At 29.0% G+C, this 19,417-nt stretch overlaps 2 protein-coding genes across 5 annotated transcripts in view; one reads left to right on the forward strand and one right to left on the reverse strand.

The window, feature by feature from the left end:
- Window positions 1–1,533: 1,533 nt before the first annotated feature.
- Window positions 1,534–3,761, reverse strand: LOC100265513 (lignin-forming anionic peroxidase-like). The gene is made up of 4 exons (XM_002285613.4): window positions 3,555–3,761; window positions 2,981–3,172; window positions 2,704–2,869; window positions 1,534–2,006 (listed from the first exon to the last, which is right to left on the reverse strand). The coding sequence occupies exons 1-4, from the start codon at window positions 3,759–3,761 to the stop codon at window positions 1,591–1,593; spliced, it is 981 nt and encodes a 326-aa protein (XP_002285649.1). The 3' UTR covers window positions 1,534–1,590.
- A 13,681-nt stretch (window positions 3,762–17,442) lies between these two features.
- The window catches only part of LOC100232893 (callose synthase 9), a 115,680-nt gene continuing 113,705 nt past the window's right edge, over window positions 17,443–19,417 (forward strand). The window contains exons 1-3 of one of the 4 annotated variants that reach the window (XM_059737338.1): window positions 17,443–17,488; window positions 17,594–17,708; window positions 18,471–18,723. The gene's annotated coding sequence lies outside the window, so the exon portion shown is untranslated. Of the gene's footprint in view, window positions 17,489–17,589; window positions 17,709–18,470; window positions 18,724–19,417 lie in introns of those variants that run through there. The other 3 variants (XM_059737336.1, XM_059737335.1, XM_059737337.1) reach the window with 3 other exon arrangements.

Here is a 19,417-nt window from a genome sequence, read left to right on the forward strand (position 1 = left end):
ATTAAATGTGGGAGTTAAATTATCTCAACAAGGACAATTTGACACATATAGGATCACGATAGGCAATCACACATATGTTCACAATTGTCATGAATAAAATAAAATATTCAATTTTCACAATTTGACACACTTGGAATTGCGATAGGCAATCACACAAGTGTGCTTCATTGCCTCAATAAATTGAAATATTTAACAAAATTGACATAGGACAACATTATTGATATAAGAAAAAATTATACCATAAAGAACAATAATAATAATAATTGTCCCAATAAAGTCAAATTTAACAAATGCATAAAAAATTCTAGCATATGCACAATCAATCCAAGAATACCAAGGCAACAAACAAAAAAAAAAAAAAAAATTTTGTTTTTTTTTTTTTTTTATGACGTCATGATGACGTCATCACGTCACTGTTCATCTTTCTCCTCCAGCTGAGCACGGCCTGGTTCTGGAGAAGAAAAAAAAAAATTTTTCCGCCCAAAATTTCACGCATTTTTCGTCAAAAATACATAGATTTCCATCCTAAAACATCAATTCTTCAATCCAAACCCAAAAATTGCACAAAAAACCGCATAATAGCAAGAACCAAACAAGCCCTAATTTTCGAAATATCATCAAATGAGCTCCAAAAATCACAAAATTTGATGGGTTTTGCTCCAAACAACATTCTCTACAAGTTTCAAACAACAATCGGGCTTGAAAACAGAGAATCAACATCAAACGAGAAATAAAATTCCAAAAAAATGGCTTCCTCCACAGGAAACGGGAAACCCAAAAATTAACCCAAAATTGCAGCTCAAATGTCAATCATGCATGCTCTGATACCAATTGATGAGAATTTAAATTGCATAGGATCACATGTTGACAATTAAGCATGCATTTAATAGCAAAATTCTTCCGTTACCTTGGTTCGTGCTTTGGGAAGCCATTTCTGCTATCTTTGATGTCCAATAATCTGCTTTCCGGGTGCATGATGCTCCGAGGATGAACGATCAATGAGCTCTTCCCTTTAATCCCCAAAATTCAGTCCAAAGTGGAGTGTGTGCGTGTGTGACCGGGAGTGTTCTTCAAAGAGAACAAAAAGAGAGTGGTCCACCTCCAAAAGCACACACACCTCTATATATATATATATATATACAAAAAATACATATATACAATATATATATATATATATATATATATATATATATATATATATATATATTGCACATTACACACTTTAATTGGACGACTTGACTTAATGGGCCAGTCAAGTGAATTAGGGTGAGCCCATAAAAAATCAAGTAACAATTTGTGTCCAGTCCCATTATGGACCACAATGCAAAAATAAATAACACTGATTTATGACATTATTAAATCGATTATGTAAGTCCACACATAAAAATTCCAACAGACCATTCTCATTCTTTATTTCTTCTCCACAAATATGTGAAGTTCAATACACTTTCATGAATTTGCATGAACTTTTTTCCCATCACAAACAATACCAAAATCCACAAACCCCTACAAAGTCTCAAAACGACAAAAACAAATTATCTCAAAACAAACTGAAAACATCCTAAAAGATGACTAATTAATGCTAACGCTTCATGCATTGACCCTTTTGCAATCAGCTCTAATCTCCCCATTGCTCCCCGTCAAAGGGCTTATATTCCCCATATTTATCATGGACTGAGCAAAGGCATCAAAGAACTCACTCTGGCTGCTGGCAAACTGGTTTACAATGGCAATGGTGTCAGCCCCAGTAGTTGAAAACAGCTCTTGATCAGTCTGCAGAAGCCCTCGGTTGTTTTGAAGGTTTGTAAAGTAGTCATTGTCAAAGCCATTTGGAGTCGAGGGGTCGAGATTCGCCACAACGGTTCCATCTCCGTCTTGAGGGCACGTTCCTTGAAGGGTCTGCAGGTATGTTGCGTCGATGGTCGGATCAGGACTGCTTGAGTTGTTAAAGTCGTAAAGGCGATGGCTGAAAGTTCTGCATTGGGCGCGCCCAAATGTATGTGCACCTACGGTATCATGCAAGCAAATTTAGCAAGTTCTGAGCATTACCCGGTTTTATGATTATCTACATTGTTGTATATTACTTTTGGAAAAGCTGCAACTTGGAATGATATATTGGTGGGCTCGATGGTTAACCCGAGTCAAACCTAAATTAAGAAACAACTATTCGGAGCTTAACCCAATCCAATCCAACCTCATTTATCTCTGTTCGGATTGGTCAAATTAGACTCAGATTTGTTCGAGATACATGATTACAAATCTATGTACATTATTTTAAAAAAAAACTTATTTCTAAATTTAATTAGTAAATAGAATAAAATTTTAAGATAACAACAAATAATAAAAATAAATTTATATATCTTCATGAAAAAAATGAAAAAGTATATGATATAATATATTTTGATACTTATTCTTAAAAATTTTAAAAGAGAATGAATTATTATTATAAATGATAATATATATAATAAATATTATAAAATATTAAATTGGTTTTGGGTTAGCCTCTTGGACTATCCAAAACATGTCCCAAGTCTAACTCAAATTAAGCTTGGTTTGAAAAAAATAGCGTAATATTAATCCTGAATATTGAAAATGATTATCTAGTCCAAACATCAAATTGGATACGAGTTAGGTTAGGTCAACCTGTTCAAAGTTGCACACTATTTATCAGCTAAAACTTTTAGAAAACTAGCTAAGTTTTACCGGATAATGCGACTAAATCAGTGGAGTCAAGTCCCTTATTGGTAAACTTCTGTGTGATTTGTTCAAGGGTTTCAAGTGGGGTTGGGATATCGCTATTAGCCCCAGCTTGGTAAGCTGTCGTACTATCCCTTCTACCGAATAAGACCTGCCATGTTGGACCTCCTGCCTGCAAAATTTTCATTCACTCAGCACATATTAGGAACTTGTTTTCTTATCAAACACATACAAGTCATCATATAATGGTGGAAAATATGATAGAAAACATATGTATATATACCAAGGAAACCGAAATTTGGGATGCAATGGCCAGAATATCAGCGCAGGAGACGACGCCTGGGCAGACATTCTCCAGTGCGGTTTTGATGTCGTCGACTACTGAGAATCCGTCTACTGAGTTTATATTAGGGCTCGCGTCTTTCTCGCTCGCTATACCATCTGCATTGTCCAGCAAAATCGATCCATCGCATCCCTGCTTATTGTTGATAGAATGGTTACTTATCATGCATATCAAGTTGAGTAATACTTAAAAAGAAGTAAAGACTCGGGTGTTTTTATCTTATCCATTATATTTAAATGCTTTTTTTTAATCATGTATTCGTATTTTTAAAGTTACAAGGGTCTATTGGATACAAAGGGGACAATATCGATATAAAAAAAAAATAGGTCATTGAAAATGATATTAGAGCCGACAACCTCAATGTGGATATGAAATATGTTTTAAAACCGTGAAAACATATATATATATATATATGAAGCATATTTTAAAACTGTAAAAACCTATATGATATAAAATAAATATATAATATTTACATGGACACATGTAAGTTAAAGAGGCTGAAGAATAAGATTACATCGACAAAACAATCATGGAAATGGAGGCGAATCAGCTTGGCATTAATTCGAACATCGCTGTTCTGAGCCTGCTCAATGATACCCTGCACAATACTAGATATATTTGGGCACGAGGTATCGTAGAACGTCGCGCTGAGCTGAGCATTAGAACCTCCAAGAACAGCTGCTAAGAAGAGAGCTGCTGCTAGCAACTGAGATGAAGACATCTTACTTAGTTTTTTTTCCTAAGGATGTAGAGAGATTAATTTGCTTGAAAAAGTTGTGAAGCTGCACCCTTTATATAGATGAAAATGAAGTTATACCGTGGGAGACTGTGAAGCAATTGGCTTGTGTGCTAAGCAATTATCAAGGACTTTGGAAAATTCTTTGTTATACTTTTCATATAGAGTTGAAAAATTTCAGGTAAGGCAAGTGGGTGCCAAGAAGATAATGTATTTTACACTTGGAACCAAGAAAAGTCTGTTATAATTCGTGCAACGATTTATGGTGAAAATAATAGAAAAACAAGAAAGAAAAACATGCAGAATTAACGTAGTTCGACTAATTGTCTATGTCCACGGGAACAAAGAAGATGATTTTCACGATATTAAAATTAAGATTATATAAAAAAAGTATTTATACTAACCCTTTAGTAATGAAATTTTAAAAATACTCTTCAACCGTACCGCAGGGGCACCCTGAACCTATCGTTCACCCATAATAATAGAAATACAAGCTTGAATGACAAATGTTATCACTCTACTTCATTCCGACATTTGCCCATTTTTCTCCATATATCTTTCGCTCAAATATGAGTCACATACTACAATAAAGTCCAATGCATAGGAACAGTTCATATAGAATGTGCACTTTAATGGGCAAATGTTGATTTTTCTTTGAATGAGATAACACATATGTTTGAACTAGTTGCAGATTAAGGCAAAGCAAAGTCACCCAAATGGGCTAAAAAAAATGTTCATCCTCAAATCGTAGTTTGCTGCTACTAGAAATATAAAGAAACATGTGAGTCTCATTATTGAAGTTTACTATTACTTGGAATATAGAAAAGAAACATGTAAGTCTCGTTATTATTTGAAATATAGAAAAGAAACATGTGAGTCTCGTTATTAAAGTTTCATAATATTTCATCAAATTTTAGATGTATCCTAACAATTTTTACTTTTAAGATAATTGCTAATTCAACTTGATTAAAGCTCTTCAGATTAATTATACGTCACGTTTTCAAGCTTTTGGTAATTCTTTTGATACTTTTTGCTTCAACCCTAATATAAGAATGTAGTAAATTTTCTCATTCCCATTACAGAAACTTTCTTCGCTTTGACCTTTCAATTAGTTTGCTTGTCCCTATGATAACAATTTTGCTTCAACCCTTTATAGGATGTAATTTGTTCCTACTCATGACAAAAAATGGTTTTATTTGATTTTTTAAAGAAGCACTGACTCAAGTGAAAAAGGGTTAGGATAAAGACATAAGAGTTCCATGTACGACAATTATTTAGCGCGAAAATTACCCAAAAATCTAGAAAAGGGTTGCGAAATTCCTCCAAAAATTACATGGTTGCTAGCTGGGTCAGAAGCCAACTCTTTTCTCCTTTTTCCTTTGGTGTGGTCAAATTAGGAGGCCAAAGACAGAGTCTTTTAAGCCAGAAATAACTGATTTTTTGGGTAGTGTAGGTGGTCTAAACCGACTTATTGAGAGCTATGAACTTACTTGTGAAAGATTGGACTTTTATGCCTCTTTTGGAGTCCATTTAAGTTTCTAGATTTAGGCCCACTGCAACTGCTCAATCAAAATGGAGGTCTTGGCGGGTTGTCTCAACACTCTAAATTGACTATTTCTTCTTTTCTATTTTTATGTATAATGTATTTGTATCCTTTAATTGTTGGGCATATTCATGTGGGTTGACAAAAATTTGTGGTTCTACACATTTGTGGATAGACATGGGTCCTGTATGTATTAGAATTTAGAATTTATGTTCATATTAAAGTCCGTTAACAATGATTTTAGAAAGTATTTTTAATTTTTTTAACACTTAAAAATTTGTATCATTCAAATATTAATAAGGTTAAAAACGTCTTTTAAAATCATTATCAAACACATTCTTAATTTGATAATAATTATTTGATAAGTGATAAATTTTTTATTAAAAATAGTTTTTATGAATTTATTTAAAAGGGATATAGTCATTTTAAAATAAATTTGAGATGTTTTTATGATTTTTTTAAGAATATTTTGAGAAATAATTAAAAATATTGAGAATATTTTGAGAATTTTTAAATTTTATTCAAGTGTACATTACATCCATAGAGAATAATTTTAAATTTTATTTTTTATTTGAATTCTCAAATAATTTTTTTTTCCTTTAATTAACTGAAAACTTTAATTTAGAACTATTTTACAAAAAGAAAATTGTTTTAAATTTTTTGAAAATAAACAAAAAAAAAATTTTAAAAAATGTTGCAAACAATCCATAAATCATCTGCAGAGTTGGAAAGTTATACCTCAATTTAGTGGCAGGCTAGTTTTCTCAAATTCTATTGAAATTACCTTTGCATAAATTCCCAAATTCTATACTTCAAAATGTCTTTGAGAAAATTTGATCTTGACACACAATACTGAAAATTTCCACTTTCGTCGATCCAATATGATGAGAGATGCTTTGGGATATATTTTTCTACTTTCATTTTTTTTCGAAAATTGAGTTCAAAAAATAAAATAAAATAAAAATGGATATTTGTACAATTTTATTAATAAAAATAAAGATTGAATTTTAAAAAATTAAAAGCAAAAAAAAAATCATATTATGAGACTCATGATATAAAAGAATATATAATTAAATATTGTCTATAATTACCATTTTGTATATTTATTATATTATAGATTATTAGAAATAGATATGTTTTTGTATAAAAACATCAAATTACATATTTCAAATGCTCAAAATTCAAAAAGTAGTTATTTCACGGTTTAATTTTTTGTTCCAAGTTGTGAATTGAACCACATTAAAATAAAAAAAACCACCCAACTCCAACAATTTTTGTATTATAAATTAATTTATAATAATATATTAATTATAAAGATATTAGAATATTCTATTTTATATATAATATTATTATTATTAATGTGGCGATATATACATAATAAATAATAATAATAATAATATATCTTATAACATCACATGTCTATTAAATACATCCTAGTGGTCAACATAAAGTCAAGGCCGTCACGTGTTCAACGCATTGTCATATTCAAATTGTTGGGCAATTTTAATGCATGGTTCCACTCACTAAAATGGGATTTGATGGATTGATTTTCTTCTTTTCACCCTTACTTGTTGATTAAACTTATTTCATATATTTAATTACTTATTTTGTTTTTTTTTTTTAATATTTAATCAACTTCCTTTTATTTCTACACGTTTACTAACAATTTGTTTGACAATATTTATAAAAAAACGCTTTAAACATAATTAATGGGTGCTTTTAGAAATATATATATATATATATATATATATATATATATATATATATATATATATATATATATATATAAATTTAGAATATACTTCTAAAAAATTTAAAAATTATTTATAATATTTTTTGAAAAAACACTTAGGCATTGTTTAATAATTATTTTTTAAAAACTGTTTTTTGAAAACTATCCTTTACCATTTGGTCTATTTAAAAATCAATAGACAAAATAATAAGATAGATAACCCCAATCCTACTTGCATTTCATCTCTAAAAAATTAGAAGAAATATATTATAAATAAATAAATAAATTTAAAAAAAAGAAAGGGTTTAAACTTATAATGACTTTGTTGACAATCAAACAAAGCTTTGACTCGTAATAGCCTTTGTCAAATGCATACATCATATATCCTTCATCAGCGCCTCAAGTTTAAGCTTACCTACCGTATTTTATCAATTTTCTTCTCTTACCATATTAGAATTTTTGTCCTTATTCTTCTAGTTTGGCATTAAATCGTTGTAATTACTCATAGTTCATAATTAGCAACTGTGATTTTTCATTAAATTAGTGCGGAATCAGTTATTCCAAATGTTTGTTACTATCCACTGCACAAAAACTTTAACGTTTCCTATTTATTATTTTTCTACTTCTTCTATATGAGTTTTGATGCATTTAATTTTATTTTCTTTTTCTTTTTCTTTTTTCCTTAAAAGGATTAACTTACAATGATAAATATTTTTTTTACATTATCCACTTAAAGTGCATTTGAAAATATTTTTATTTGAAGTATTTATAATAAAAGTCGTTTTTTTAAAAGTGTTTTTAAGAGAAATATCTATCAAATGTTTCTTTAGAAAACACTCTAATTTATTTTGAATATATTTTTCAATGATAAAAATACTTCCCAAAATCACTATCAAAATAACTATTAAAACATGTTTGACAATGATTTTAAAAAACGTCTCTAACATTTTTAATACTTTAAAATTTTTATTACTTAAGTGTTAAAAATATTAGAAATTTTTTTTAGAATCACAGTCAAACATACTTTGAGTGCATTTGACAGTGATATTAAGAAGTACTCTTAGGTGGGGTTTGTTGTTTTTCTTAATTTTAAATAGAAATTTAATATTTAATAGTATTAAGTATTATGTCATTTGTTTTTTTTAGTATTTTATTTATATTAAGTATTAAAAAGTAAAGAAAAATCAATATGTTACTTTTTCCATTTAGAAAAAGCCAAATATTTTGACTTTTTCTATATAGCAAAAAATTTATAATAAGTAATAAAAAAAGTAGAAAAACAAATAACTTAAAATTTGAAAACAAATTGATTTTAGTAAAAAAAAAAAAAAAACAAACAAACAAACACCCTCTTAGTTTAAAAAGTATTTTTGAAAAAAATTAGGTATTTGGAAAAAATTTATAAAACTCTTTTTAAAATCTAAAAAAATTACTTCTAGTGTTTTTTAAATAAACACTTTATAGGTGATTATCCTAAAAACACTTATAGATAAAATATTTTTATTGGAAACACTTTGAATAAAAATTTTGTGAAATGTACTCTTAGAACGTGTTGAAAGTGCTTCTACTTAAAATGTTTTAAGTGAAAGTGTTTTTTTTTTGGAAGAATAATCCATCATGTGTCTTTTTTTTTATTTAGAAAACACTACAAGTGATTTTTCAACACTATAAATATTTTTTTATATTTTTAAAAGTGTTTTCTTAATTTTGTCAAATGTCTAATTTTTTTTTAAAAAAAAACATTTTTTAGATTAAAACACTTTTTAGAATTACTGACGAACGAACTCTTATTTTTTTCATGGTTTAAAGTCTTATTTACTAATTGAAACGATGATTATTATGGGTTGATTACCCCGCTTACATCAAAATTATGATAGTTTTAAATTTCATTATTAAACTTAATTTTTAGAGAATTATTAAAACAACTATCTAAAATTTCTTTAAAATAAATTTTGTAAATGATATAATTTATAAAAGTGTTAATCTACAAAATTTAAAATCAATGAGGGTTAAATATAAATACAACATATGTAAGTAAAATTAACTTGAACTATTTTTTGTTTTGAAAAGCAAAAGGGAAGTAAAAATAATAGTTTTAAAAATATTATAAATATCAACTATTTAATTATATATGAACATGTTGATTATTTTCCTTATTCAACTATGAAAATAGTTATTAAGTATCTTTCTATTTGGTCAAATAAGCCATCCATTATTCCTGCAATGCTACATTTAATTGCCATGTTGACTTTTTTATAGATAAATGATAATTGATTTGTTAACTTTTCTCTCAATAAATAATGATTTTAAGAAATCTTTTGAAAAAAGACTCAATTTTTTCATCATCATTCAAATCTAGAGTTTTTTCGGAGGGTGTCAACGGAAAGCTTGAGAATTTTACCAATTTTGATAGTTAAAAAAACACAAAATGACTAAAGGAAATAAGAAAACTTGTTTTTTACTATGAATTTAGCCATTCAATCCTTTTGAATGTAAAAAGTCCAAAGGAATCAATGGGTTTCATATTGAATAATGTCCAAATACTATTGCAAGTCATCAAGTTAAGAATATTTCTTATAATGAATTTAGGGTTGACTTAATAAAAAAAAGATGACATAATTCCAAATTTGTAGCTATATGAGAAAATTTCCCACAAATCTTCTTCTTTGTTCTATCAATTAAATGAATATACTTTTCTTTATATTCATAAATACCATGTGTTATGATGATGACGACTCCTTCAACAAAGGTGGCCAATTTTTTACTTGGCAACTAGGTTACTACGATGCCAATAACCAAAATCATGTAATTTATTTAATTTGGTTTTACTATAAAGGCTTTGATTTTTAATTATTTAAGATTATTTTATTTCCCGTGAAACCAAGGTTTGGTTAATCTTGATTTTGATGATAACAAAACAAGGTTTAGAACTAATGATTATATTTTAAGTGTGATTAGGCAAGACAATTTCCAAAGTAGTAATCACAAAGACAAATCAAGTTAAAAAGAAATCATAAAGAAGAAGACCACCTCAAAGAGAAATGTTTTTCAAAAACCCAAGTTTCATAAGATCTATTTGTAAGGTTGTTGGTGTACTAGGATTTTCATACATTACATTCTTTACTTATGCACTAAAATCATCCAAGAGTTATTTTGTTTTAAATATTTTAAAATTGGATGATTTCATGTTTTCAACTAAAACTTTGTGTCAAATGTTTTTCAAACTTATTTAAAAGGTTTTAAGTTGAAAAAGTTAGCTATTAAGTCAAAAACGGCTCAATCGGTTGAACCTGATGAGGAACCGGTCGACCCCCAACTCAATCGGTCTAGGAACATGTCGACCCTCAGTTCAACTGGTCAATGGTGTGAACAGTAATTGATTGACCGTCAGCTCAACCGGTCGAGGGGTGCAAAAAATCTTCTCTCTCTTCTAGAATGGTTGTTCAATCGAATGAGGAACCGGTCGACCCACACCTCAACCAGTTGAAGTCTGATTAAGGTCCAACGATCACCTGTCAAGCATTAAATGTTAATGGCTAGTCAACCAGTAGACCTCCAGCTCGACCGGTCGAACCCTCAACGGCTAGTTTGGTTTTTTTTCTCTATAAAAAAGCTCTAAATCTTCATTATTGAAGAACTCAACCTTCCTAAAACCTTTCTTGAATATATTTGAGCTTTAGAATAGTGTTTTTTAGTGCACCATTGTTCTAAAACTTGCATATCTTTAGTGCATCATTCAATCATAGTTTTCTTATATCATTTGAGCTTAAAGTTTTTGTACTAAGATTTTGTGAGATTAATTATTTGTATTACTTTGAGAGGAAGATTCTAAAGTGTGGGGTATCACTTGAGAGGTTGTTCAATAGTGAGGTATCTCTTGAGGATTGTAAAGGGTGCTTGAAGCCAAAAGTTCAAGAAGGTAGATTGGAACCATAATCCAGTTATATTACTTGAAGGCTCGATTTGGAAGCCTTGAATAAGTGGAACCTCAAGCTTGGAATTGAAGCTAGAGGATAGTGGATGTAAGCCAAGTTGTGTCGAACCACTATAAAATCTTATTTTTGTATTATTTCTTTCCTACTTTTTTACTTTATATGCAATTGTCTTTATATTATTTTATTATATATTTGCATATATTTGTTTCTTACATTCACATAGTTTAAATTTGCAAAAAGAGACCATCAGCCTATCCCCCCTCCCCCCCTCTCTAGGGTGATTACCATAGATTGGATTAACCTATTTTTTCTAACATTTCCCTTATCTCTTAAATTGTTACAACTTGATGGAGTCGTGTGTTTGTTTGTTTTTAAGATTGTGAATGACAATTTTGGATTGTCATTGATCATAATAGCGACTACGTATTTGAACTATTTGACAATTCTCCTCAATTTATTAAAAAATTGACAATGTGTTTTACTTCAATTAAAAACCATATTCATGTTAGATTATTGGACGGTATGAAATAATGGTCTTGTTACTTTTCAAGTGTTAATCACTTTTTTTTTATTTTTTGGTGTTTTTCCAATGGGTTTAAGACTAAGAGATGAGCATGAATAGATAGGCTAACGAATCCCTCGTGTGATATGGTTTATCAAAAAATTGACAATATGTTTTTGTTTAATTAAGAACCATATTCCATGTTAGATTATTAGATGATATGAAATAACAGTCTTATTACTTTTCAAGTGTTGATAATTTTTTTCTTGATGTTTTTCCAATAGGTTTAAGACTAAAAGATGGGCATATGAGTAGATAGATTAACGAATCCCTCGTTCAATAAAGTGGTGATCACATGTATTTGAATTGAACCTACAATAAGGTATTGGACAGTTTGTCCAACTGGTTCACTTAAATGATCAAGTTATCAACTATTTCAAGAGACTGAGATAATTAGCATAAAACACAAGATTATTTAGGATTTTAATAAGAATAAATTCCTCCACCTCCACCCTCCAAAGGATCAAGAGGGCCTTCGATAATTTAATATTTAAATTGTTGTTGAGTTAACTGTAGTTAGTCCATTTGCGATTGGTTTGTCTATACCAATATGATGGATTCAAGACTTTAACTTATTTATTCCTTGGTGTTGTGATTGGTCTAACAAAAGTAGGTGATAATGGTTAAAAGCAATAAAATCACGTATAAAAGACAAAGTTATAAAATACTAGACATAAAACAATGATATATATGTGACGTCTCTAATTATTGTTATCCTTTCAATATAATATAAATATCATTTTTAAAATATTATAAATATCAACGACTTAAAAGCGAACGTTTCCATTATTTTCAATTCTTGGAATATGAAAATATTTATTTAATTTTTTTTAATCAATTAAGCCATTCACTTATAGAATTAGTAGTTTAATATTATTACATTTCTCTAATAGTTGGGTAGGGATGTGGACTTTTCTTCATAAAATTTTCAAAATAACCACTTACTTTTTCATTATTATTCAAACCTAGAGGTTTTTTCCCCCCTTTTTGGGTTTTGGGTCAATGGAAAGTTGGAAAAGTTTTATCAAAATTTTAAGATAATATCAAATGATTAAAGCTTTAGTCAATGTACTATTGAAGTTTGCTAATTAGTAATCCTACAATCAACTATGTGAAATTAGAAATCTTGTTTCTAACATGAATTTGACCATATCTTTTGAATGTCAAAGTCAAAATTGTGGGGGAATTAGTGGGTTTCATACTGATAATGTTGAAGTAATATCGCAAATTATCTTATTCTACTTGGAAATAATAAACCCTAGTCAAGAATCTTGTTTTGGACTTTTCTTTTGAAATATCTACCAGTGAAATGGAATGATTCCATTACCTTTGTTTGAATTCCTTCCATCTCCTCAAATAAAGCCAATATGCCAATAATAATAACAATAATAAAATTAATTTTCAATTGTACTACTTGAAATAGCCATTTTGTAGAGTGACATAGAATGTAAGCCTTATAAAATTGATAAATGTAACAATGCTACAAATTTATTGTCAGAGAAGATAGCGACTAAGATATCATAACTCCGATATTATGGTTGGTTATGACCATTGAAAATCATTTTCATTGATTTTGATTTTCATAAAAGTGTGGTTTGTCTTTTTCTTGGTTTTGATTTTTGTGAAAATTTATTTTGTCAGTTTTTTGAGAAGATAGAGAATGATTAATTTAAGTATATATTACAATAAAATTAAGATAATGCTAATCGAATACATGACATAACCTTCATTTTTAGCTACAAGAGAAATTTGACTTATATTTTTTATGAAAAAAAAATCCAAGTGAATGATGTTCATCTTTCCAATTAAATGGAGTATGCCATAAATCCAAGTGTTATTAGTGTAACTCCTTCAATATACGTGACCAACTCTTTATACACTACATGGTGTACTACTATGATGATAATCAAAATTGTACAATTTTTTTAATTTGTTTATATCACAAAAGCTTTGAATTTTCATTATGTAAAATCATTTCATTGCTTTAATCTCTCAAATTGTCATATTGATTCAATTTGTTGGAGTAGGTGTATGCATTTTTTCCTAAAGATTCGAAATGACAAATTTGGATTGTTGTTAATCCAAGTAGCGACTACATATATGAACTATTAGCTAGTTCTCCTTAATTAATACGAGTGTGATATAAGATGATAAGTGTTAGCCTAAGAGTTTTCCCAATCGCTTCTTGATGATAACAAATTATGGTTAAGTGACTAATTAATTTGAATTATAAAGAATTTTAGGTATTAGTTTGGAAATTTATCAAATGACCTAATGAATGCAAGATTAAGACATTTGGAATACCTTTAATCATTGGAAACATATGTAAGATGAATGCATGAGTGCACTTAGGATTTTCATATCTTTTCATGTATCTTTAAAAACTCGGTTTATGTATTAAAGTTACATTTCCATCAAAACTCGAGTTTTATCAAATGAACCTTAGGTAAATTGTTTCAAAATTGACATATTAATTCACCTAAAGACTTTGCTTAAGTGTTAGAAAAAAAAAAACAAAAAAAGATAGGTTTTCGGGCAAAAAATGATGAACCAATCGAGACATTGGCCAACTGGATCAACCGACTAGGGTACCGGTTGATCGATTACACCTTCTCAATTGAGGTTCGGTCCAGAGATGAAAAAAGTATTTTCTCTCTTCCAATAGCCTTGCATTCCCAGTCGAATGATATGCCTTCTTGATCGAGGACTGGTTAAAGTCTGGTCGAGGACTAATGGTCACCTGCCACACATTTATTGTCCAACGGCTAGTCAACTGGTTGATCCCTAACTCGACTAATCAAGGCTGTTTTTTAGAATTTTTGGCTCCCGAGCCTAGAAACCTATAAATTGAGATCTCCACTTCATTTATAAGTAAGAAAACACATGCATTTACTTGTCTACCTATTTGTTCTTGCGTCAAAAGCTCTTATTTTTTTCTTAGTGCATTAAATATTCATTTACATATTCCTTAGTGCATTTTTGCGATTCTTCCTAACATTTAAATTGTATTTGAATTTTTGTTGAGATATTCAAACTTTGTTATTTGAGTGTTAGAACTTTCAAGTGAATAAAGACTTTAAAAGATTGTATAATAGCCTATTGAAGCTGGATTCCAAGTGTAAAGGTGATTAGAAACTTGGTTGAAACTTCAAATATAGTGGAACCCTCACTCGGTTAAAAGTTTAAGGAGAATGGACGTAGGTAAGAAAGTGTTGAACCGTTATAAAATATGAGTTTACTTTCTCTAATTTTATTTATTTATGTTTGTGCTTATTTTACTTGAATTTATTATGTTTTGAAAATTATTTTTTAAAACCCAATTCACCTTCCCTCTTGGGTGTTTTCTCTATAAAGATTAACCTTTATTTTCTCAATAAATACTAGTGGTAAGCTTAGTAAACCTCTTGTAGAATAAAATGATGACTATACACATCCAAATTGGTACTTGTAATAACAATTATTTATAGAGTTAGTAACTATTTTAAAATAATGAAATGATTGAAAGAAAACATAAAATGAAATAAAATCTTAGTAGGAAGATGGCAAGTAGATCTGAAGGCACCCCTCCCTAAGGGGTCATGAGAGCCTTTTATAACTTGACATTGGACAAATGATAATTGTGGTGAGAGGTATTTATTTATTATTAGGTAGCTTCTACAAGCCGCAAAGGATTTAGTGCCTTGTCCAATTCACTCTATGGTATTAGGATTGATATAAGAAAAGTAGCTCATGCTAGTTGATGATAAATATTGCTTGTATACATATAACAATGGTTGGTCATATATACACAAACTTAGGATTATTCTATTTGCACTAATTAACACCACCTATAAAGTGTTACATGTGTGAACAACTAGATCATTCTCGAGAAGATCTCAATTCTCGATGGATTCAATACCTTTACTCGTAATTAAATGGGTTTGTGTAAACACCTAAGCACCTAAGGTTTTTAGACTTGATTTAATATGATAGGGCATCCATGGGTGGAATCAAATCCATCTTCATTTGATGGCCTATATTGATTTGGTCCATGTCCCTCTACTCGATGCACATTTTTTAGAATTATTATTATTATTCTTTCTAAAGTTGTTGTTTCATCTCATGTATTACATGTAATTAATGTTCCAATTGTGTCATGAAGCCATGACACTAATTTATATATGGAAAAAACATATCCAAAACAAACTTTAAATAAAGAAAGTTTTTCCTTAAAATAAAGGGAGAATTGTGTTTTGGGGGTAGATGGACCCCTAAATTAACAAAAGGTCCATGTAACTCTTCAAATTGAGCCCAAGACCCAATGAAAGTATGGAAATTGAGTTGAAGAATATCATCCTTCAGTATTTCCAAAAATGCTCTTTGTTGATTTTGAGAAAAAAATTAATATTTTTTAAAAATACTTTTATTTAATTTAATATTTTTTATTTAATTTAATATTTTTTTAAAATACTTTTATTTAATTTAATATTTTTTATTTAATTTAATATTTTTTAAAAATAAATTTATTTAATTTAATATTTTTAAAAAATATTTTATTTAATAATTTTTTTAAATACTTTAATTTAATTTAATATTTTTGAAAAAAAATTTAATTTAATATTTTTGAAAAAAAATTTAATTTAATATTTTTGAAAAAAAAATTATTTAATTTAATATTTTTGAAAACTACTTTTATTTAATTTAGTATTTTTGAAAAAAAATATATTGAAAAAAATTTATTTAACTTAATTTTATAAAATATTTTTTATGTATTCTTAAATGGTATATTTGTCCGTTACTATTTCATATCCTTCAACTCAATTTGAAGAGTTATATGGACCTTTTGTTAATTTGGGAGTCCATCTACCCCCAAAAGATAATTCTCCCTAAAATAAACATACAATGGAAATATATATATATCAAAATTAAAGAGCTTATAAATTACCAATGCGAGAAATGGTACCCACTTAGAAATTTTGTATGTTACCAATGAAAAAAACTTGAAAACTCATGTTAACCAAACTAACTATTTTTTTTCGTTTTTATTTATATTTATAAATTTATTCACATTTTCTATTTTTAAACAGATCAAAATTGAACATAAAATGATAAATTATCGGTAATAATATACAAATCTTTTAAAATTTGACTAATTTTAGACTCTTATATGCACATATTTGATGTTTCCACCAATGTTTGAAATATCGGTAAATATAGATATATTGATACTTGGATTTTATGGATATATTGAAAATATCGATAGATATTTTGACAAAAATATCGGTAAAGTAAAAATTATGAAAATATTTGAAAAAACTCTAAAAAAGTATAAAATAAATGAATAAAATTATATTTTAAAGTTATTTTGTAAATGTAATTGACATAGATATTATTATGAAGAAAAATTATCTATATGCAAAGATATATTGGTCTTAATATATAATTTATAATTTATCTTATCAAATTAATTTTAATTTATAAAATAATATAAATTTATTATTATCATTATTATTTATATTTTAGTTTTTTTAAATAAACTTATATTTTAATATTTTAAAATAAAAACATTCAAAATTAAAAGGATAAATATAAAAAATTTAAAAGTGAAGTGATAGTAATTTTTTAGAATATGATTAATTAGACAAATTATGTTACATTTAATATTTAAATTATAATTTATTTAATTCAAATGCATTTAATAGTGTGAAATAAATGATGATACGTATATGATTTTTTTAATATTTATATTTTTTATATTTAATTATCATATAAATAATATAAAAAACTGATTAAAAAAATTAGAATATTGATTTTTATATTTTTATTAATTAATTAAATATAATTTAAAATAAAATAATTAAAATTAGATTTTTTTAATGATGAACCTTAATAAATTTAAATTGAACATAAATTATCAAAGACCATCATGGTTCAACGGTAGCCAGGATTGAACCCAAGCCAGTAAATAGTGATAATCGGAATGAATAATTAATAATTAATAATGAATTATATCCAGGAAAATCGTTCTCATGATTTGTTTCCTTTTTTTTTTTTAAATCTCTACAGTCTAAGACTTAGAAGGGCCACTCACGGCATCAAGAAGCCCTTTCTGAAGTTGCCCTCCAGACGAGAGAATCCCCAAGAAGGCCCTATTTTCCTCTGCCACTCTCAATCCTCGCAGGTACTAATCTAACCAGGTTTTGTGTTTTTTTATTTTTTTTCAACCCCCGTTCGATTCCCAAGAAAATCCATCCCCCATTTGATTTCCGGGAAAATTCATCCTCGTTTGATTTCCGAGAAAATCCATGCAAAACCCCCAAGGAAAACCAAAAAAATTGCTTTTTTTTTTTTTGCTCCCTGTGTTTTCTGGATCTGTTATAGGGGTCTCTTTGCTTTTATGCCATTGGATTTAAATTTCACGAATCCTAAATCCACGATTTTTGAGCCAGGCTGAAAAACACAAGCTTTGCCTGCAAATCATGATCAGATAGCACCTTATGTTTATTATTTATTTTTAAAATGGACAGATTTTGTATTCTGTGCGTGGACTGGTAGGAAATATCGGGAAATTCCCCGAAAAATCGGTAAAAATACCGATAAACACCGAAATATCGGTGATATTCAGAAGAATTACCGAAATTTCCGTCGGCCGATAATCGGTGACGAACATCGTGTCGTAGCCGGCCGATAAGAGAAATTTCGGGGAATATCGCCGAAATTTTTCGATATTTCAAACACTTCCACTAAGAACCCAAGCGAGACGCTGATGGCCTGGCCCAATATCACCTTGGGCTCCTACAATTTAAACCTGAGCTCAGCTCGAAACCCAATGTCTTGATATGGCCCAATCGCCCCAAGCCCAAAAGCACCGATTGTATCCTAGACCATTTTACATCCCTTGACCCGGATATGCTTATTCTGAATCGGGTTCCACTTCCCCCAGTAACCAAACGCGGGGAAACTGGTCGGACCGTTTCTAAACGGGCAATTAAAAGTCACCGAGTCGTCGAGGGGGAGGTTTCTTCTACGCGTTATTCAAATCGAGTACGTGTGCCACCGGCTACACCAGCAAAACCGGTCACAAATCTTTTGCCCAATAACATTTACTTCTTTTATCTGCCTTTTATTCTCTTCGAAGTAACAGCTTTTTAGAGTCCGATACAGATTCGAATCCTCAGGGTTTCGTCTTCGATCAGGTACTCTAACTTTAATTTTCTCTTCTCCGTTTGGTTCCGGAGGAAATGCAAGAAAATGTAAAAGCATTGATCTTTTAGTTGTTAGATTTTTCGTAGTCGGGACCCGAGAAATTGAAAATCTTTGCTCAATGGAGTTGAAGGGATAGTTTTCATTTCCTTTTTTGTGAAATCGGAACTGATTTAAGCATGAGAAGGAAGAGCATGTTTACTTTGTTGTGTTGCGTTTCTTGTTTGGTTGGTGAGAAAAATGAGGAAACAGGAACGGAAATGAAAAAGGTTTTTTGTTTTTTAAACAGTTGCTTGTTTGGAAGCTGCGGAAGTGTTAGTTTCTTAGTTAATTGAGCTCTGTATGACCACTCAGCTTAGTTGAAGAAACTTTAATTTCGAAATTTTATTTTTTCAGTAGCTAAGCTGTGCTCTGTTAGATCTCTGTCTTGTCTTGACGAGATAAAATTAGTAGGTGTTAAATTACATAAAGTGGCTGAGTTGAAGGAAGTTGCAATTTTTGGATGAAAGATATAATATTGAAGCTTGAAATTAAAATTTGGTTGTTCTATGCATTTTTGGGAAGTTTTGATTTTGTGCTATGGTTACTTGCATGCCAATGATTCATTCTGACAAACTGATTGTGGACAATTAATTCAGTTTGTTTTATGGGGCTTTTAAGTTTTTTTTTTTTTTTTTTCAAGTTAAA

The sequence above is a fragment of the Vitis vinifera genome, chromosome 6 (genome assembly GCF_030704535.1).
Source record: "Vitis vinifera cultivar Pinot Noir 40024 chromosome 6, ASM3070453v1".
NCBI classification, from domain to species: Eukaryota; Viridiplantae; Streptophyta; class Magnoliopsida; order Vitales; family Vitaceae; genus Vitis; species Vitis vinifera.

Coding starts and splice junctions, on each gene's coding strand:
- LOC100265513 (XM_002285613.4), bottom strand. CDS start 3,761: ATGTCTTCATCTCAGTTGCTAGCAGCAGCTCTCTTCTTAGCAGCTGTT. Junction 3,173..3,554: donor TCCATGATTGTTTTGTCGAT/GTAATCTTATTC, acceptor AACAATAAGCAG/GGATGCGATGGATCGATTTT. Junction 2,870..2,980: donor CCCAAATTTCGGTTTCCTTG/GTATATATACAT, acceptor AAAATTTTGCAG/GCAGGAGGTCCAACATGGCA.